The sequence below is a fragment of the Gossypium hirsutum genome, chromosome D02 (genome assembly GCF_007990345.1).
Source record: "Gossypium hirsutum isolate 1008001.06 chromosome D02, Gossypium_hirsutum_v2.1, whole genome shotgun sequence".
NCBI classification, from domain to species: Eukaryota; Viridiplantae; Streptophyta; class Magnoliopsida; order Malvales; family Malvaceae; genus Gossypium; species Gossypium hirsutum.
Window position 1 is genome coordinate 66,198,100 of NC_053438.1, and position 18,492 is coordinate 66,216,591.

An 18,492-nucleotide genomic window follows, 5' to 3' on the forward strand; every position below is an offset into this window, starting at 1 on the left:
AAATGCTTAATAAGTTCATATGAAAATAATAAGAAATTAATAAACTTGTGTGGACAAATCCTCGCAATAATTTCTTAAGATGATATAATCATTATATCACATGCTTACACCTAATTATTAATGTTCACATTAATCTGTCTACTTGAGTCACTGTCACTAAATTATTTATTTCTTGAACTACAGAGCTCCGAATGAAGAACCGTTAATTTTTCCTAAAACTAGACTCACATAATTTCTTACCATAGAAATTTTAGAATTTTTGGACTATCCAATTAATACAGTTTATTAATTAAAGATTCCACTATTTCACTAATTGACAACTCTGATTTCTCTTCACTAAAAATTAATTATCTCTTTAAGCAGAATTCAAATAATGTCCCCGTTTGTTTCTCTTGAAAATAGACTCATTTAAAAATTTAATCATGTAAATTACAAACCATAATTATTTTTGTACAATTTTTAGTAATTTTCCAAAGTCGGAATAGGGGATTTCGAATTCATTCTGTCCCTGTCTTACTAGAATTCAAATATCTCAAAATATATAACTTTTTTGCTTACTCTGTTTCCTTTATATGAAAATAGACTCATTCAGATTTAATTTCATATCTCATACAACCTATAATTCAATTCTCATCATTTTTGGTGATTTTTCAAATTCACATAATTGTTTCTATCCTAAATTGTTTTGTTGTTAAATTTACTCATTCTTAATTTCAATGCTTCATTTCATCGTGCCAAAGGGTTGATTAAAGATCGAACACATTGTTTGTAACATATATTTTCACTTAATTAGTTTCTCGATAAACACTTTGAAATAATCTCAGTTACACGGTGGATCAGCACACAATACCACCCTTATAGTCAATAGTACTCGGTGAAATCAGCACATAGCAACCACTTTTATACTCAATAGTACCGGGTGAATTCAGCACATAGCAATCACTTATATAACCATTGGCATCCGGTGAAATCAGCACATAGCAATCACCTTTATTTTCATTAATATCCGGTGGGATCAGCACATAGCATCCACCTATATTTCCAACGATATCCGATCCATTCCAAAGGTTCAACCACAAATTCTCATTTTTTTTAACATTTTTCCAACTCTTCCATATTCAACCGTAATTCATAATTCACCTTAAGCAATTATTCCATATTCAATCATATCTTATAAAAATGTTAAAACGTAAGTAAAAACAAGTAATTAATAACATACAAACTTACTCGTTTGCATCCTTATCAATAATGCATCATAATCTGAACTCATTATTTATGAGTCTTATATACATACCTGTGCCTAGTCATAATACTCACATATCCTACTCTTACTTATCTTGAGCATACTCCTTGAATTTCCCGTTGAACTACTTGTAATATTAGGGATGTTCGGGATATCTCGTATACCGAGTAGGACGCCAATGCCATATCCCAGATATGGTCTTACATGGGATCACATATCGGTGCCGATGCCATGTCCCAGACATGGCCTTACACTGACTCTCCTCTGTCCGTGCCGATGCCATGTCCTAGACATGGTCTTACACTAGCACTTCTCGGTCTGCGCCAATGCCATGTCCCAGACATGGTCTTACACTGGCACACTCGCTGCCATGGTCCAACCATGGTCTTTTCCGTCAATTCATCACGTGTTGTAGTACTAATATACTTGACCCTGTATTTCTCACGATTGATCCTTCAATCTAATCTCATACTTGCATAAAGTCATCATTAGATAACAAATATATATAAAATAATACATCATCTCAATTCAAATTTAATAATCGATCACTTAGACTAACCATATGAACTTACCTCAACGCGAATCGATAATTTTGATTTATATTTCCCCATACTTGGTCCAAATCTCGATTTATTTTATCTAAAATGTCACATTTCACTTAATTATCACTCACATTACTCATTTTAATACAAAAACTATACTATGGAAAATTTACAATTTTGCCCCTAAACTTTCTCATAATTACAATTTTACCCCTAGGCTCGTAATATGATTTTTATTCAATTTCCATAACATTCAAGGTTATCCAAACCTTTTTCTCTTCTAAAGCAACCTCAAATTGTTATTATTTCACACTTTTATGACCATTTACAACTTTTACTAATTAACCTGTTTTAACTATTTTCAACGAAAATCACTTAGCAAAAATCTTTCTCCTAACCTCGTGCACTCTTATTCTACCATTAAACATCAAAATGCACAAATATCTAGCATGGGTCAATTTTTAAACTTCATTTTTCATGCAAATAAATGGTAAAAATAGAAAGGTTAAGCTTCTAGGATATCAAAAATACGAAGAACATTAAAAATGGGGCTCAAATGCACTTACAATTGAACTTTGAAAAAGCTTGAAACCCTAGCCATGACTTTTTGAAAATTTCTGCAGCATAGAGAAGAGAATGAGCAGATTTTTGGGTGTCAATTTTGTCTTTTATGCCTTAAAACACCCAAATGACAAAAATGCCCTTTTTACTAAACCTTCAATTTTTACCCTTCCATGACTAGTTTTGTCCATAACAAAATATGATGGTCTATTTGCCATTTAAAGACCTCTAATTTAAACCCCCATTTAAAACAAGTACTTATGTTCTAGAACTCATATTTTGCAATTAATACAATTTAATCCCAATAATAAAATTGGGCACTTTATCGATAAAAAAAATTACTTAACAAAATTTGCACACCATCACCCAAACATATCATAGACTCTAAAACAATCATAAATTAAATATTTCTACTTCGGGTTTGTGGTCTTGAAACCACTATTCCGACTAGGCCCTATTTTGGGCTGTTACACCATTGTACCAGGTTGTTACAATAGATGCATACACAATAGTTATACAATATATAAAGAGAGATATACACACACGATTTCAAGGCGCTCACTAGGATACTTGGGCTGACCCTCTAATTTCTTATAACTTTTTTTTAAAGAAATTATTAATACTAGAAATTTTATCACACACATATGCATGTGGAATACACGTATTTAGAAAACATGTTTGATTAAAAATAATATACAATAAATAATGAATTATATGGTTTGAAACTAATTAATTATAACACATGAAATGTGTACGATATTGAAATAAAAAATTTGATTAAATTGTAAATGAAACGAAATTACAATTGATAGAAGTAATAAAATGTGCATATTAAAATAAAATTGTATAAAAGAATTAAAATGAGGTTAAGTGGTAAATTTAAAAATATACTAATCTAGTTAACACGGGTTTAAATATCATTTTATGCATGTTTTTTAATAAAAAGATTAAAATACCCTCAAATAATATAACTTATTTTAATTACAAAAAGATATTTCTATAATTTCTCTAACTAAATTGGTGTTCGGTTAACTTATGACACTAACTTAGTCAGGTGCTTTAATAATAGTATGATTATAATGTCGAAACCGTTTTTTGAAAACAAAAATTTTAGTTGTCGACTTTAAAAATAAAACTGGAGTCGCCACCGATCCTTTATTAAGGTGTGATCGGCTCACCCTATTTTGGTCTACGAATTTTGAGAAAATGAGTCCGGGAGTCAGTTATGCACGAGGAAAGGTTAGCACCCTCGTAACGCCCAAAATCGGTACCAAATTGATCATTTAATATCTTAGTGTCGAAGGTTAAAAAGATTTCTAAAATCTACTCAAATGATGAAATTTGAAAAAGGATAATCAATTGTTCAAGTCATGTAAAGAAATCGAGTCTCAATACGTTAGGGTACAATTCCTCATAATCCCTGAACTTTGAATATCACTTTTATTTTATGTGAAAATCTTCATTTTGAGAAAGTAACATGCCACACTCAATGTGTTAGGGCACAACAAGTTAAGTTCCCAAAAATGATTTTTATACTCATGCATTTTGAATGAAGAATATCCTCGGTTATTTAAGATTAACAAAGAAAATTAGAACCCAATATGTTAGGGCTCAATTTCCCTCGAAAATCCCAAACTTCGAATATTGCTTTTATTCAAAAAAAAAACCCTTGAATCAAGAAAAAATGATTTTGATATATCGAAAAAACCAAGATTTATTTTCCAAAGGGTACGTTAAAAATTAATGTACAATATGAAACAAATATTTTAATTTAAAACATATATGTACATGTATTTACAAAATATGTAAACACAAGCACAATACACAAGTAAATTTAAAAATATGTGTATGCATATATTTAACACACATATACAAGTATACGTATGTAAAAAAGACATGTACAGCAGAACTTATAGTAATCTCCAAAAATATGTATGTAGATTTCAAAGAAAATATGTATATGTACAAAAATAAGGAAAATACATATGTATTGTAAAATATAAGTGTACATACATATATACTTATTTATAAAAACTATGAAAACAAAAAAAAGGAAATATATATATATATAAATTATGCACGTATTAAAATATGTATATATGTACATATATGAATGCAAAAACTATAAAAATAAAATAATATAAAAAAAATAAGAGTATGCGGAGATGTATATATTCACAGAATAAAAGAAAATGTATAAGTATGCATATATATAATATAAGGTACATAAAAGTTAAAAAAAATAATTAAATATATAAAACGTATGTAGAATGCATGTATTTAAAAAGGTTTAAGAATATATATTATATAAAGAAATATGTATATATATACTATATAAAGAAAATGCGTGTATAAATATAGGAATAATAATAAATAATATAGTAATAATTTTTAAAAAAATGCAAAAAAAAAAAACAAAATAACCAAAAAATGAAATTAAAAAAAGAAAGGGGACCAATTTGCGACGCGCGCACTAAATGGGGGACCTAAAATGAAAATAATCCCTCTCCCCAAACGGTGCGCAGTAATGGGGATCGACTTGAAACAAGGTAAAAATATTTGAGCCAAATTAAAAAGAAATAACTGGCTCAATAAAACATGGCGCAAAGGGGGAGGACTTATTGCGCAATTCTCCCACTTAAGGTTGATATGCGCAGACCCCCAAACTAAACAGCACCATCTTTGTTCCGTTTTAAGTTTTAGAAAAAAAAACAAATTCAGGGTAATATTTTGCCTTTCCCTTTGAAGCAAAAACTGCTTCTTTCTGGGTTTCCTTAACCCTTTGGCCGCCGTTCAGCCCACGCCTCGATTCCGACGGAGGGGACACCAGCTCGACGACTCCGGCGAAAGGTAAGTCTCCCTTTTCCCCTTTTATTCTATTATTTCACAAAACAAATAAAAAAGAAAAGAGAAAAAAAAAGTAAAAATGAAAATGAAAATAGAATAAACGCGATTAACCTTCAATTTTCTTTGTATTTCAATCTTTTCTCTCTATTTTTGTATCTTTTACACTGCATCCCCTCCCTTTTTCAGATTTTTAAACGGCATTTATAGCCGAAAGAAAACAATCGGAATAAAATCTATTTCCCTCCCCATCCTTGCTGTGTTTTCGCTATTATTCTGCCTTTTGCTGTGCTTGTATGCTTCTTTTCGCAGGTTTGGTGGCTTGTTGAGGTGTGCGTGCGTATGTGGAGGCGCAACTCGCGCGGAGAGGGACCTTAGCCCCGAGTCATACGGTGATTGGAATGCTGGAAGCGGCAGCCAAGGATTTTTCTGTTTAGGGTTTCAGTAGTTAAGGTATTTGGAATTTTGGGCTTAAGCTTTAATTTTGTTGGGCCTATATTGGTTTGGGCCTGGGCATATGTGGGCTTGTACATATAATATTATAAAAATATTAAAATAAAATTATGCTTTCTTCCCAAAATTTATAATTTTATTTTTTAATTCGTAATTTGATATACTAAATTTTAGTCCCATTAGGCATTGCTATTTCAGGTGAAAAAGTGATTTTCAGGGTGAGTTTGGATGAGCGGTTCGTGCGTTTACTTACGGTTAGTATAAAAATAGCAGTAGCGGTGAGATTAGATACTGTAGCGATACTGTAGCGTGAGACAAAAAATAAGCTAAACGCACCGCACCGCACCCAATCGTGCATCCATACTCACCCTCAATCTCAAAAGTAACGCAAAACGTTGACTTTGGGTTGAAAAAGCTACTTTTTTACCCAAATCCAAAAAATGGGATTTTGATCCTTATGACTTTTGGGTTTTGAAAGACAATTTGTATTAAAAAATATGGATTAATTTGTACCTTTTGTATCATTATATTAAATTATTTAAATATTATTTATTATTATATTTGAAATTTTAAAATATTTTATGTATCATTAAATTTATAAATAATTTATTAATTATTAAAATGTATTTAAAATGCATATTTTTGTATGACAATATTAAATTATTTAAAATAAGCTAAAATAATTTATTTTTAATTTTTGACGTCATGTATAAAATAGACATTTTAACTTTCCGTTACAAATTTTGACAGTAATATCAAACACTTAAAATTAACAAGCCACACTTTTCCACGGCACTTTCTTATAGTACTTTCCAGAAAAAACTTATTCAAAAACATTTATCAATAATAACAATGCCAACATTAGCCTTTAGTAGAGGTGATCATGGGTCGGGTCGGACCCAAGTAAAAATTTAGGCCCATTTGCTAGGTATGGGCCCAGCCTGGCCCGAATAAAAATACTAAAATTTGGACTCGACCTGGCTTGCGCATATTAAATTTTTTATATTATATTATTTTTACATAATTTTTAAATATATATAATACATAAAAAATACTAAAAACATTAAAATAAATATTTCCGAACAAATTGAAAATAAATTTTAAAAAATATGTATACTTAAATAATACTAAGATAGATGCAACTCAACAAGAAAGTGTCACTAAAATAATAACAAAATTAATAATAAAAAAAGTGTTATAAAACATTCAAACAATAACAACAAAATAGTAGCAACATAATAGTGGAATGGTAGCAAAATAGGGAGAAAACAACAAGAAAATATCATTAAAATAATAAAAAGAGCAGATTTTGTTTTGCCATTTAGTGAATTCGGGCCGGGCTCAGGCCAAAAGTGTATTACTTGAGGCCCGGTCCGTTTTTAAAACAGGTCTTATTTTCTTTCCAAACCCATTTTTCAAGCTTATATTTTTACCCAAATCCTCCTATTTTTCAGGCGGGCCTTCGGGTCGGGCCTAGTGGCCCAACCCATCAGCAGGTCTAGCCCTTAGTAACCCATATAATTTATTTTTATTCATTTTTTATTATATGTTTAAAGGAGAAAGGAAATAATTTTTTTTAAATCATTAAGGTCTAGTATTGTCACAATCGAATCATGTCGGTCAGTTGAATCAATTGAATCAAGAAATGGTGGTTTGATAGGTAATATATAACTGAAAACAAAACAAATCACTGTGAAATGGTAAAAAACTGAAAATCAAGAAAGAAAAAAAAGACACTTCAATCGATTATAATTTTTAAATTTTTATTTGATTATTGTTAAATTGATGACTTGATGGACTGAGCCACTAACATGATTCTTAAAGGTATCTTATATAAACTCAACATCTTACAATTTTTAATGTATTTTTTTATTTTTCTTTTGTATTATGAAATAATTTTATGTCTATTTTAATTATTTTAGTTGGATTAAAATTATAATTCAAATTAAAATTTTACGTTTGCAAGGTATTTAAAAATTTATTAATATAGCTTTTGCAATATAATATTATATCTAATATTTTCATATTAAGTTGTTTATTGTTGGATAATCCAAATTTAAATAGCAAAAGAAATCAAAATTTAATATAACTTGTAAGGTCCTTGAAATATTAAAAAAAGGAATATTTTTATATTAAAATGTATTTTCTAAAATTAAATAAAATAAACTTTATAAGTTTTTTTCGTAACAATTTATTTACTTTAAATTTTTATATATACCTCTTATTTATACTTTTGATTTCGTCCATGTATATGTATGAATAGGGAAATGATCCATATACACTATTATTTTTTTAAATTAGTTTTATACACTTTTTTAACCTTTTGTATAATTAATATTTTAACAATAAATAAGTTGAATTTATCGATATAATTTTAATATCATGTCTATACATTTTCAAATCAATCTAATATATTTATTATATCAATCTATAATAAATAGACAAAAACTAGCAATGATGATAATGATTGGATTAAGGATTTTAAATTTTAAACTTTTAAAATACAAATTCTATAATAGATGTATTTTAACTTCATCATTATGCTGGAACTTTGCAACATATTTCAAACAGTTGATCTAAAGGTGCATGATCGCCACTTCCTTCATCTTTATGAGCATATAACAGTTGTTTTTACCTTTGAACACAAACATCCCTCCCTCATAGTACCAAAGAGGAAAACTTATATTATAACATTGAATTTAGGCTTACCTGTTGCACTACACTACTTGTTTCGTCAGGGGTGGCCTCAATTGTATAGTGTTTTACAGCCTTAATGATTCACTTTCATATATTTAATAAATTGAATATGCATTGCACATGGAATTTAGGTAAAATAATAATGGAGTATGCCTCCATTGTTTATGAAAAACAACTCCCTACTTGAAATCTCGTTTTAAAGTCTATCCAACAATTCAAACTTTTCCATTTCTAATTTATCAAAAGTAAAGGCTGTTATAGTTTAGCTTCTGGTTTTGTTGTCTTTACCCCACGCTATATGGAAGAAGACTCTTCTTATTTATGTCTCTATTCAGTACATTATACATACTTTATAAATAAAACTCTGTTTCATTCATTAAAAATTGCTTCCAAAAAATACTATGATTTTTCATAAAATATTTTTTATTATTCAACGTATTTTTGAATACATTTTTGTAAGTTGTTTTTTGTGAAATAAACATAAAATAAATATTTTCGTAATTAAAAAAGTAATTCTTTTCATTAATTAATTTTAAAAAAATATGGTAAAATGAAAAATATATATTTTTAATCAAACTTAAATAATCCGTTGACTTAATTATTCCTTTTATACAAATTTGAATATATAGTCAATTCAAGACCTTTTTCCAAAACAACATTTTATTTTGCTACAGTATGGAATGAAAACAAATTAACCTATGGCCATTCTAGGAATTGCAAAACGAATGGTATCCTCTTGTAAAATTTGCAGTAAAGCCTCTGGAGGAGAGTAAAAGTAGTAAAGCCCCAATCTCATGGAACCACCTTCTTTTGCCATTGCATCTGCAGCTCGATTCCCTTCACGATAAGTGCAAGTAATTTGGAGATCCCAATTTAGCTACATCCTATGATGAATTGAACGCAGCAGGCCATTAGATGAAGGTTCATTAGATAAGTGTAAGTAATCTGGATAAACTTTCAAGTTCGAGAAGCACCTTCCTTACTCCTAAGGTTCTAGCCAAATTAAGACCATCATAAGCACCCCACAGCTTGACATTATCTACTTCAAAACAGCATTTTTGGTTCCTTTGCTAAGCTTTTAACATGGGCACAATACTTCCAAAATTCCCAAAACCAAGTTATTTATGTGACAAAAGTCAGATGCTTCAAACTTCTTGGCATGATGTAAACCACCAGCTCTTGATGCACACATATCATGGTAATACGTTGAGCACTTACAACAAATAACACAAATATATAAGCATATGTAACATAAATAACAATACTGGACCGATGATTTGAGAAATATGCTCCAAATTTCCTTTTTCAAGTGTGGAAACTCCAAGAATAGAAGTAGTAGGATTTATTTTCATAATAAAGTGAAATATGTCAATTTTTTTTCCAAAATTATCTAGTACAAAATAAATCTTCGACTGGAGGTTGATCGGTTAATTCAATAAAAAATGGGGGTTAGCACTCAATTTCGTTGGTCCCATTCAATTCAAGTGCATACAATTGGATTGTTTCCTTATTCAATGAAGGAATTTTTAAGCTCAACCAACCTATTTTCAAAATAGGAAACGGATAAATACTAATTTTGAGAGAGTCTTTCATTTGTCCATCATTATAGGCAACACCATCCATATTATCTATGAAATTCGAACCCGAACTCTATTTATGATTCTTTATTTCTATCTTATTAGCCCTGTTTCAATTTCATTTCGTATTTTATTTTAGCATATCGAATTTTTTTACTTTACGTCCAACCTCTCCCTCCTTTTTCCATCTATATTCCCTTTTTATTTCATTTCAGGGCCAAATTACGCCTGTTTTCACATCTAGGATTTACATATACAATATATATTACTGTTCCCGAAACTAGTCGGATGGAGTAGATAATTTCCTTGTTTAAATTAAATAAATTCTAATTTACTAATTTAAAAGTTAGAATAAAAAATCCCTCCCCAAACCGTGCTTGCATTTTTCATTGCACACGGCTTTCTCTATGTATCCATCTAAAACCCTATTTATTCCCTAAACAGGACTCTAAAAAAAAAGCGGAATACTTGGTCAATCCCCTCTTATTCTTACTGCCTGAACATTTAATACTAGAATTGAATTTACATAATTTCATAACCAATCATGAATGATTGGCCAGAGCATTGATACAAATAATATCCAAATACCAAATTCGTCCCCTATAGAACTTTCGCAAAGCAAAAAAAACCTCTTGAGAAGATCAAAGAAAAAACATGTTCTTCTTCCGTTTCCGTAAAGAATTCTTCCAAAAATTCCGAACCTAATTTTTTTAAAAAAGCACGGACAGTACTTTTGTTTTTACGAGCCAAAGTCTTAACACAAGAAAACCGAAGTATATATTTTATTCGATACAAACTTTTTTTTTTTGAAGATCCACTGTGATAATGAGAAAGAACGGTGAATTTCTTATTTCTTTTTATTGTGCAAGAACCATGAATCTATCATAACACAATTATGCAAATAACACAAATTTGCTAGTGAGGTAACATACCAACAGTCATCACACCTAAACACCTAAAGTAAATGAAAAGATAACGCCCAAGGATAACTCCAAAATCTACACCTAATTCCCAAACTCAAAAATTAAGCACAGAAATCTAATATAGCACTATAAACCAAAACACCAAAGAGCACGTTAGCAAAGCAGTAAACCATCCGGGTAAAAGCCACAAAAGAACATCAGGCACCTAATCCCTATGTTCAATAAGTATGAAAGCCGAAACTCATTCTTGACAATGTAGCAATGAACACCTAATTTGCGTTCTTAGACTCCCAAAAAATAGAATCTAACAGCAATAAAACAAAGATAGTGACAATAAAAACAACGAAACAACGTGACATTGAGAAACATAACAGAGATAATGACAACAAACTCTCATGGTAAATTAGACAAACACCTAAAGTGCAAACTGTTACTAAAAAAAAATCAAGCCAAAGTAATTGAAGTCAGAAATTAAAGCAAGATATTGTAATTAAAAGGCAAAAAACAATGAATAATTTTTTTTTATAATGACAGCAAAAAGAAAAAACCAACATAAAAAATTCAGATTACAGTTTCTAACAATTTATACAAAATCAGCTTGACATAGCATGGGATTTGGCTCACGATCAAGCAGTAAACGAAGCATGACGATACCACTGAATTGACAAATCAACAGTTTGTAAATACAACCCTTTCAGAAACTGCTGAGCAGTTCGATACCACTGAAATTATAAAAGAATGGGTTTTTTTATATTAACAAAATGCTTTTCAAAGAATCTTCTTTTCAGCAAAACTTTTGGGTACTTTGATTTAGATTTATGTAAACTCATTTTTACAGGAGCAAAAGAGATCTTCATATCTTGGAGAAGCAAAAAAAAACTCACCTGTAGTGGAGTTGATGACAGCGCTGGTGAGAGCCAAAGAACGCCGATGAGAGAGAGGTAGGCCGGCGAGAGGAGAGGAGGTGAGAAGTGAAGATTTGGGGAGGATATGGATCTTTGAATTTAGATGCGTAAAACAACTTACCGAGTCAAGAAGCGGGAAATTAGGAAAATAGAACTCATGAATCAAACAGACCCTAATTTAGCGGGAATAGTCAGCCGAATTTGGGCCATAATGTTAAGCCCGTAATGACCTTGAAGTCGGGTTTTGTTAGAGCGGACGTTTTCTTTGTAACAGATTATTGTTGTTTCCACTAATAAAGCCCAGGACAGCCCACAGCAGTTTTTGTTTATATATTTCTTAGAAAAAATTATTTTTATTTTATTTGCATGAATCATCAGTCTGTCCCCCGATAGCTTTGCAACGTGGATTTGACAGTAGGGAACACGTACTACTATTATCTTAAATTACAAGTTACAAGAACAACAACTATGAGCACTTCGGAGCTCAGCACGTAGCAAAGAATTTACCCATCTCGCCTCGAACGGCGAAATGTTACCCATTTCCGACTGCTATGAAACACGTGGTTTGCTCCCCCATATGGTACTAGCCTTGTGAAAATTAAAAAAAAAAAAAAAAGAAACCGCGTCCCCAGTGCCACTTTTACTTCAACTCACGATTGAATATGATCCTTAATCACATTTTTGCCCCTATCTATGTTCTATTATCATGTGATTTCATATGGACATTTAAGTCATAAAAATCCAAGTGCGTCCAACCTAGCCGCCCAGAAGCACAAAACCATTGGCTATTTCCACCTCTCAAAACTACGAGCCACAGCAATAGCCTGTAGTTTACTTCCTAAACTTTTGTCCTCATTTTCTGGTCCACCTAACAAATAATCATCCCTGCTCCCTGTCCTGTATATATATATAAGAAGCCCCTTCACTTGCCCATCAACGAATTCACAGCATCACAGTGTATCTCTCTTTACATAACCTTCTTCAATTTCAACCTTCAAGAATCACGATTCAAGTATTTGCAAAGATGAGTTCAACTAGCAGAGCGTGGATTGCTGCAGCTAGTATTGGAGCTGTGGAGGCACTGAAAGACCAAGGTATCTGCAGATGGAACTACACAGCAAGGTCAGTTGTGCAGCATGCCAAGAACCATGTGAGGTCAGCTTCACAGGTCAAGAACCTCTCTTCTCAATCCTCAGCTGCAATTTCTAAGGGACTGTTGCAGTCTAAACAATCAGAAGAGTCTTTGAGGACTGTCATGTACTTGAGCTGTTGGGGTCCCAACTGAGTCTTAACTCGGTCCAATAGATTACAAGTTAGACGAAACCAACATCCTTTGGGTGAATCAACGACTCATCTTGAGTGCAAGCTTTGGCCATTCAAAACAAGGTTCTGAGCGAACAAGATGGAACATGCCTGAGCTTTCCATGGGTGGGTTCTGGTCTTTGTGATGTATATAGGAAATTTCAAAAAATATGTATGAGAGGAATATTAATCTATCATCATATTAACTAACGAAATGAATTTCGAGAACTGCTTACTTCTCATTCTTTGTGCTACTTTCTCCTTAATTACGTCTCTGCTTCAATTTTATCTCCATTGTGACCATTTTCTATGGTTCTAGACTTTTAGTCCAGAGAGGTATAGGAAACAGACCAAACTTTACAGATCACGACCTACTAAAATCTGAGAGTAAATGCAAATGAGGCACAGCCAAAAGGAAGCTTTTATTCGGTTTGTGGATGATTTGTTGGTATACTGGAAATCTCGACCTTTTCCAGCAAAGAAGGAAGTAAATTTTGGTGTGCTTTTATGTCAAATTGTTGATACTTGAATGTTGCAGTTAAAACGCCAAGCTTCATACGCTAACTGCAATAGGCATCCAGCATTATGTTCCAAAGAAAGTGTTGTGTTTTTTCCCCTTTATGGAAACAAAAATTTCATCGAAATTAAGATGAGCTTAAAATCTGTATTACAAGTAGTAACTCGAAGGGAGTCCAGCGATAGCCGCGCCCCTAATTCTTTTGAAGCACACTATCCTGCCTATCTAAACGACGAGTATAGGAGCATGACCATTACTCCCTTTGCAAAAAAAACAGATTCAAGAATAAAAATGTTGGATTTGATGGTTGATTGGTTGCTTTTTGAGACTGTAAATTGAGTTGGATTTGCATTTACATTTCATTTAGAGGATAAAATCAAATATTTTTTCTTGGGGTTTCACAGTATCTGAATCTGGACATAAAGTTGGAGGTCTCCCAAGATTTCTTATTCCACTACATCAATATTTTATTGGCGTAGATAAATAATTTTAGGAAAAGCAGAAGATACGATACAGCACTGTCAAATAACCAGAATTCATCCCTTGAAAGCATAACTATACCCAACTAAACCAATATGATTTTGCGAAATAAACTTCGATTCTTGGATAAATTTGGATGTGTTGTCATTTGTAAAGTTGGTTCAATTCTGATATGTCCCTGGACTAAAATTGTAAAAGAAAAGGGAGATGCAAAATGAAAGAAAAAAAAGACAGAATTGAAACATGGACATCGATCCAGGACAAAGTAACACAAAGAATGAAAAGCAAGAACTCTCAAAATTCTTTTCATTAGTTTTATGATGATAGAGAATTTTTCTCCTACATCCTTGTGTAAATTATATACATTATACAAGCAAGAACCCACACATGCCCCAGTGTGTTTTGTTTGTACACTCAGTCCTCAAACCTTGTTCTAAATGACCAAAATTAAGGATGCTTCTTCTAAATTGTAATCGATATAAGGCTCAGTTGGGACCCCAACAGCTCAAGTACATGACAGTCCTCAAAGCCTCTTCTGATTGTTTAGACTGCCTCAGTCCTTTGGAAATTGCGGCTGAGGATTGAGATGAGAGGTTCTTGGCCTGAGAAGCTGATCTCATATGGTTCTTGGCATGCTGGACAGCTGACCTTACAGTGTAGTTCCATCTGCAGATACCTTGGTCTTTCAGAGCCTCCACAGCTCCAATACTAGCTGCAACAATCCATGCTCTGCTTGTTGAACTCATCTTTGCAAATACTTCTCTTAGATTATTGAATGTTGAAATTGAAGAAAGCTTATATAAAGACGGATAGACTGTGATTTTGTTGATTGATGCTTAAGCGAAGGGGGCTGCTTATATTTATAGGATAGGGATAGGGATAGGGATAGGGATCAAAAAGCCATAAACTGGGGGAAAGGAACGACAGGCCATCTGCTCTAGCTCATGGTTTTTGGAGACGATGGTTTTGTTTATTTTGGGCAGGTGGGTTGGACCTACTTGGAGTTATCCTTATGACCCCAATTAGCTGAGGGCAATGAATGGTATTTAGGATAATAATTCAATCTTGGGATGATTAAAGATGGCCCACGGGCACACCATTTATTCTAAATAATTAAATAGCCAGTGAGGAGTATGGGAGTACAAAAGTCCAAACCACCTGTTTTCTACCTGTTTTCTACCTACTGAGTTCGTCATTGAATATTTACAATCTCTTAGGTTATGTGCTACCCAATTCTCTAATCCACGTTGCAGCGGGATTAGCTGACACACTAGTAATTCATGCAAATAACTTAAGAGTATCGAATTTTGAACCATAAATTTTCCTGGAAAAAAAGAAAAAACTGAAGAGCTGGTATTAACTAAATAATTATTTCGGAAAAAGCATTAACAAAAATAATTAGAACAAAAGAATTGAAGAAACCCAGCCACTTTACTTCATGGTTGAGACTCAAAACATATCCTGTCTACGGTTTAATTCGAATTTTAAAGATCCTGCAGGGAAGATTTTTTTTTTCTTCAAAGAAAAAGAAATTGTCATTAATTTGATGTATTTTTTCCCATACTTTTTTAATCTATTTTAATTATTATAATTTTATACAATTTTTTTAATATATTTTTTAATGCATTCATGTATAAATAAATTTTATTTATATTATTATCTTAATTTTCATATTAGAGATAAATATCATCATGTCTTTATTTATTTAGTTTTCCATTACAATTTCATTTAGAAAATATGTATTTAAGTTATATTTTATTCAAAAAGAAGGAAAAAAAATTATCCTTTTGTCAGAGAAAATAGGAAGGCTTTCATAGCCATTCAATATAGATTCCAAATGATATATCTACAATTTTCATATTCCCTCGCCATTCTGAAGGACTACAATCTAACATACTACAACTTCATACATTTACATATATGTTTGGAACAATTGCAGGAGGAAATATGTTGGCCTGAGAATATGATCTGAGATTGTTGTTGACATGTTGGACCTTATTACATGATTCTGCCTGCAAAAGCCTCAATGTGTTTGATTGCTCAGTCGTCGTCAAACCTTCTTCTGAATGTCCAAAGCTTGCACTCACGAGTCAATGATTCACCCAAATAAAGGATGTTTCTTCTAAATTGTAAGCGATTTTGACAGATTTAAGGCTCAGTTGGGACCCCAACAACTCAAGTACATGACTGTCCTCAAAGACTCTTCCGATTGTTTAGACTTGTTCAGTCCCTTTGAAATTGCAGCTGAGGATTGAGAAGAGAGGTTCTTGGCCTGTGAAGCTGACCTCACATGGTTCTTGGCATGCTGCACAACTGACCTTACTGTGTAGTTCCATCTGCAGATACCTTGGTCTTTCAGTGCCTCCACAGCTCCAATACTAGCTGCAACAATCCATGCTCTGCTACTTGAACTCATCCTTGCAAATACTGTAATCTTGATTCTTGAAATAGAAATAGAAGCTTGTTTAAGAGAAATACTGTGTGATTTTGTTGGTAGGTAAGTGAAGGGGGCCGCTTATATTGATAAGATGGGGGAATAATGATGGATTAGAAAGCCAAAAATTAGAAGGAAACTACGGGCAATTTGCCGGTGGTTTTCGACAGTGGTTTTTAGTTTTCTTTCCATGGCAAGGTAGGTCCGACGCATTTGGTATAGTATGACTTAAATACCCATCTAAAATCACTTGATGACAGGAAATAAATGAGGGCAATAAATGAAATTTAGGACAGCATTCAATCGTGACATTATTAAAAATGGGCTTGTTTATTAATAAGTTTCAACTTGGAGACCTGAAATATGTGACTAGAAAAAGTCTAAACCACCTGTTTTCTCCCCTGGGATTGGGAATTGGAAAACAGACTGCGGTTTTTTTTTTTTTTCATTTTATGAATAAAAAATCATCCTCCTAGGGAAGAAGGTCCAAGTGATGATCCTATTATCTATGGAAGTTTTTGGAAGAGCATTTAGAGTATTGAATTGATCGAGTGGTATGTACTGATGCGAATTAGAGATTGAGACATTTGAATATTTTATGTTTGCCCACGCAGAAGGTGTTTGGAAAGTTGTAACGTTAAGTTACTGTCCAAGAAAAGAGGGTTTAGAGGATTCCCGCATTGGTGGTTGGAGATTTTGAATTGGCTCGGGAAAAATGGGTTGTGGTCTGAAGTTGGTTTGATTGCTAATACTTGTTGGTCCCTTTGGAAGGCACGGAATGAGTTGATGTTTGACAACCGTGCTTGCGATTCGATTGCGACTTGGAACAGAGCTTTGCTCGACAACCCTTGCGTTTCTGAAGGAAGCGATCAAATGAAACCGGTTCATAACGTGAGTGAAAATCAAAGATGGAGAAAACCAACATTTGGAACTGTTAAAATTAACTGTGATGCGTTGATGGATTCAGGTTCTCCAATGACTGGTGTAAAGCCCAAAATTTGCTCGGGCCCAACTCACTCAAAACAGTCCAATTACAAAAAAAACAAGCTCAGATTTCACTACCCAAATTACAATGCCCAAATAAACCAAAACCCTAAAGTCCAAATGGCCCAAAATCTAAAACAATTTCAGCCAAACAAAAAGAAAGACAGAAACCCTAGGTGCGCCGCACATAGGTCCACACGCGCGATGCCTTCACACGCCTCCACGTCCACTGCTCCGTACATGCAAGAAGGATAAACAACCTGCAACGAACACACTGCAGCAAAAAGAAATGACAGAAAAGGGGCAACAAAGGGGATTTGGGAGATTTTCTTTTTATTTTATTTTATTTTTATTTTTTTCTGTAATTCTGGCCATAAAAAGGCCATTCGAATATTGTAAACAAAAGGGAGGAGGCATATTGTATACAAACAAAAATTCAGAGGAATCGAAAACAAAAAAAAAAGATTTGAAAAGGTGATTTGTAGTTGCTTTTGTTCTGGGTTTTTCTTTTGCCTTTCTCGGTTTCCTTTCATTTCTGTCTTTTTCTATATATGCAAAACAACAAAAAAGGAGATAAAAAAGGGGCTTAGGGATCTTAACGGGGGTCGGTACGTCGCCAAATCTCTCCACCGTTTAGGTCGAGGTTGAATGAGAGGGGAGGGACCTTCGATTTTGAAGCGGCGCAAAGAGGAGAGCGTTCGGATTCCTTTTATTTATTTTTTGTTTTTTATTTCCGTTTTGAAAAATGAAATGGTGGCTGCCAATTTAGGGTTTGGCTTTTGACCTTTGCCTGTTGTATGAAACGACGCCGTTTGGAGTCTGACCAGTGGCTCCAAAATGGCGTCACATCGATCCAGATCCATTAGCAACCCGTCCCGCTCCATGGGGGATCCGCGTGTTTTGATTAATGGGTTATTTACAACCCTGGTCCCTCCGCTTTTCAAGCGCGCTTCAATCTAGTTCTTTTATTTCTTTTTAAATTTAATCTCTTATTTCATTTTTGTTTCATTTTAACCCAGCTTGCAACGCT

The 18,492-nt window shown here is 32.8% G+C and overlaps 3 protein-coding genes and 3 long non-coding RNA genes across 6 annotated transcripts; 2 read left to right on the forward strand and 4 right to left on the reverse strand.

The window, feature by feature from the left end:
- Positions 1 to 1,211: 1,211 nt before the first annotated feature.
- Positions 1,212 to 4,249, reverse strand: LOC107909248 (uncharacterized). The gene is made up of 2 exons (XR_005910539.1): positions 2,352 to 4,249; positions 1,212 to 1,882 (listed from the first exon to the last, which is right to left on the reverse strand). It is a non-coding gene; the product is annotated as an uncharacterized lncRNA (long non-coding RNA).
- A 43-nt stretch (positions 4,250 to 4,292) lies between these two features.
- On the forward strand, positions 4,293 to 5,770 carry LOC107909247 (uncharacterized). The gene is made up of 2 exons (XR_001687186.2): positions 4,293 to 5,196; positions 5,503 to 5,770. It is a non-coding gene; the product is annotated as an uncharacterized lncRNA (long non-coding RNA).
- Positions 5,771 to 8,904: 3,134 nt separating this feature from the next.
- LOC107909246 (uncharacterized) lies at positions 8,905 to 11,937 on the reverse strand. Its single transcript, XR_001687185.2, has 3 exons — positions 11,725 to 11,937; positions 9,315 to 9,553; positions 8,905 to 9,224 (listed from the first exon to the last, which is right to left on the reverse strand). It is a non-coding gene; the product is annotated as an uncharacterized lncRNA (long non-coding RNA).
- Positions 11,938 to 12,639: 702 nt separating this feature from the next.
- Positions 12,640 to 13,275, forward strand: LOC107909244 (uncharacterized). Its single transcript, XM_016836714.2, has one exon. It carries the CDS (start codon positions 12,770 to 12,772, stop codon positions 13,028 to 13,030), a length of 261 nt encoding a protein of 86 aa, XP_016692203.1. The 5' UTR covers positions 12,640 to 12,769; the 3' UTR covers positions 13,031 to 13,275.
- Positions 13,276 to 14,322: 1,047 nt separating this feature from the next.
- On the reverse strand, positions 14,323 to 15,060 carry LOC107909243 (uncharacterized). The gene has a single exon (XM_016836713.2). It carries the CDS (start codon positions 14,788 to 14,790, stop codon positions 14,530 to 14,532), a length of 261 nt encoding a protein of 86 aa, XP_016692202.1. The 5' UTR covers positions 14,791 to 15,060; the 3' UTR covers positions 14,323 to 14,529.
- Positions 15,061 to 15,844: 784 nt separating this feature from the next.
- On the reverse strand, positions 15,845 to 16,603 carry LOC107909242 (uncharacterized). Its single transcript, XM_016836712.2, has one exon. The coding sequence runs from the start codon at positions 16,458 to 16,460 to the stop codon at positions 16,200 to 16,202; it is 261 nt and encodes an 86-aa protein (XP_016692201.2). The 5' UTR covers positions 16,461 to 16,603; the 3' UTR covers positions 15,845 to 16,199.
- Positions 16,604 to 18,492: the final 1,889 nt, after the last annotated feature.

Excerpts from the sequence above, each read along its gene's own strand:
- LOC107909243 (XM_016836713.2), bottom strand. The coding sequence starts at position 14,790 with ATGAGTTCAACAAGCAGAGCATGGATTGTTGCAGCTAGTATTGGAGCT.
- LOC107909242 (XM_016836712.2), bottom strand. The coding sequence starts at position 16,460 with ATGAGTTCAAGTAGCAGAGCATGGATTGTTGCAGCTAGTATTGGAGCT.
- LOC107909244 (XM_016836714.2), top strand. The coding sequence starts at position 12,770 with ATGAGTTCAACTAGCAGAGCGTGGATTGCTGCAGCTAGTATTGGAGCT.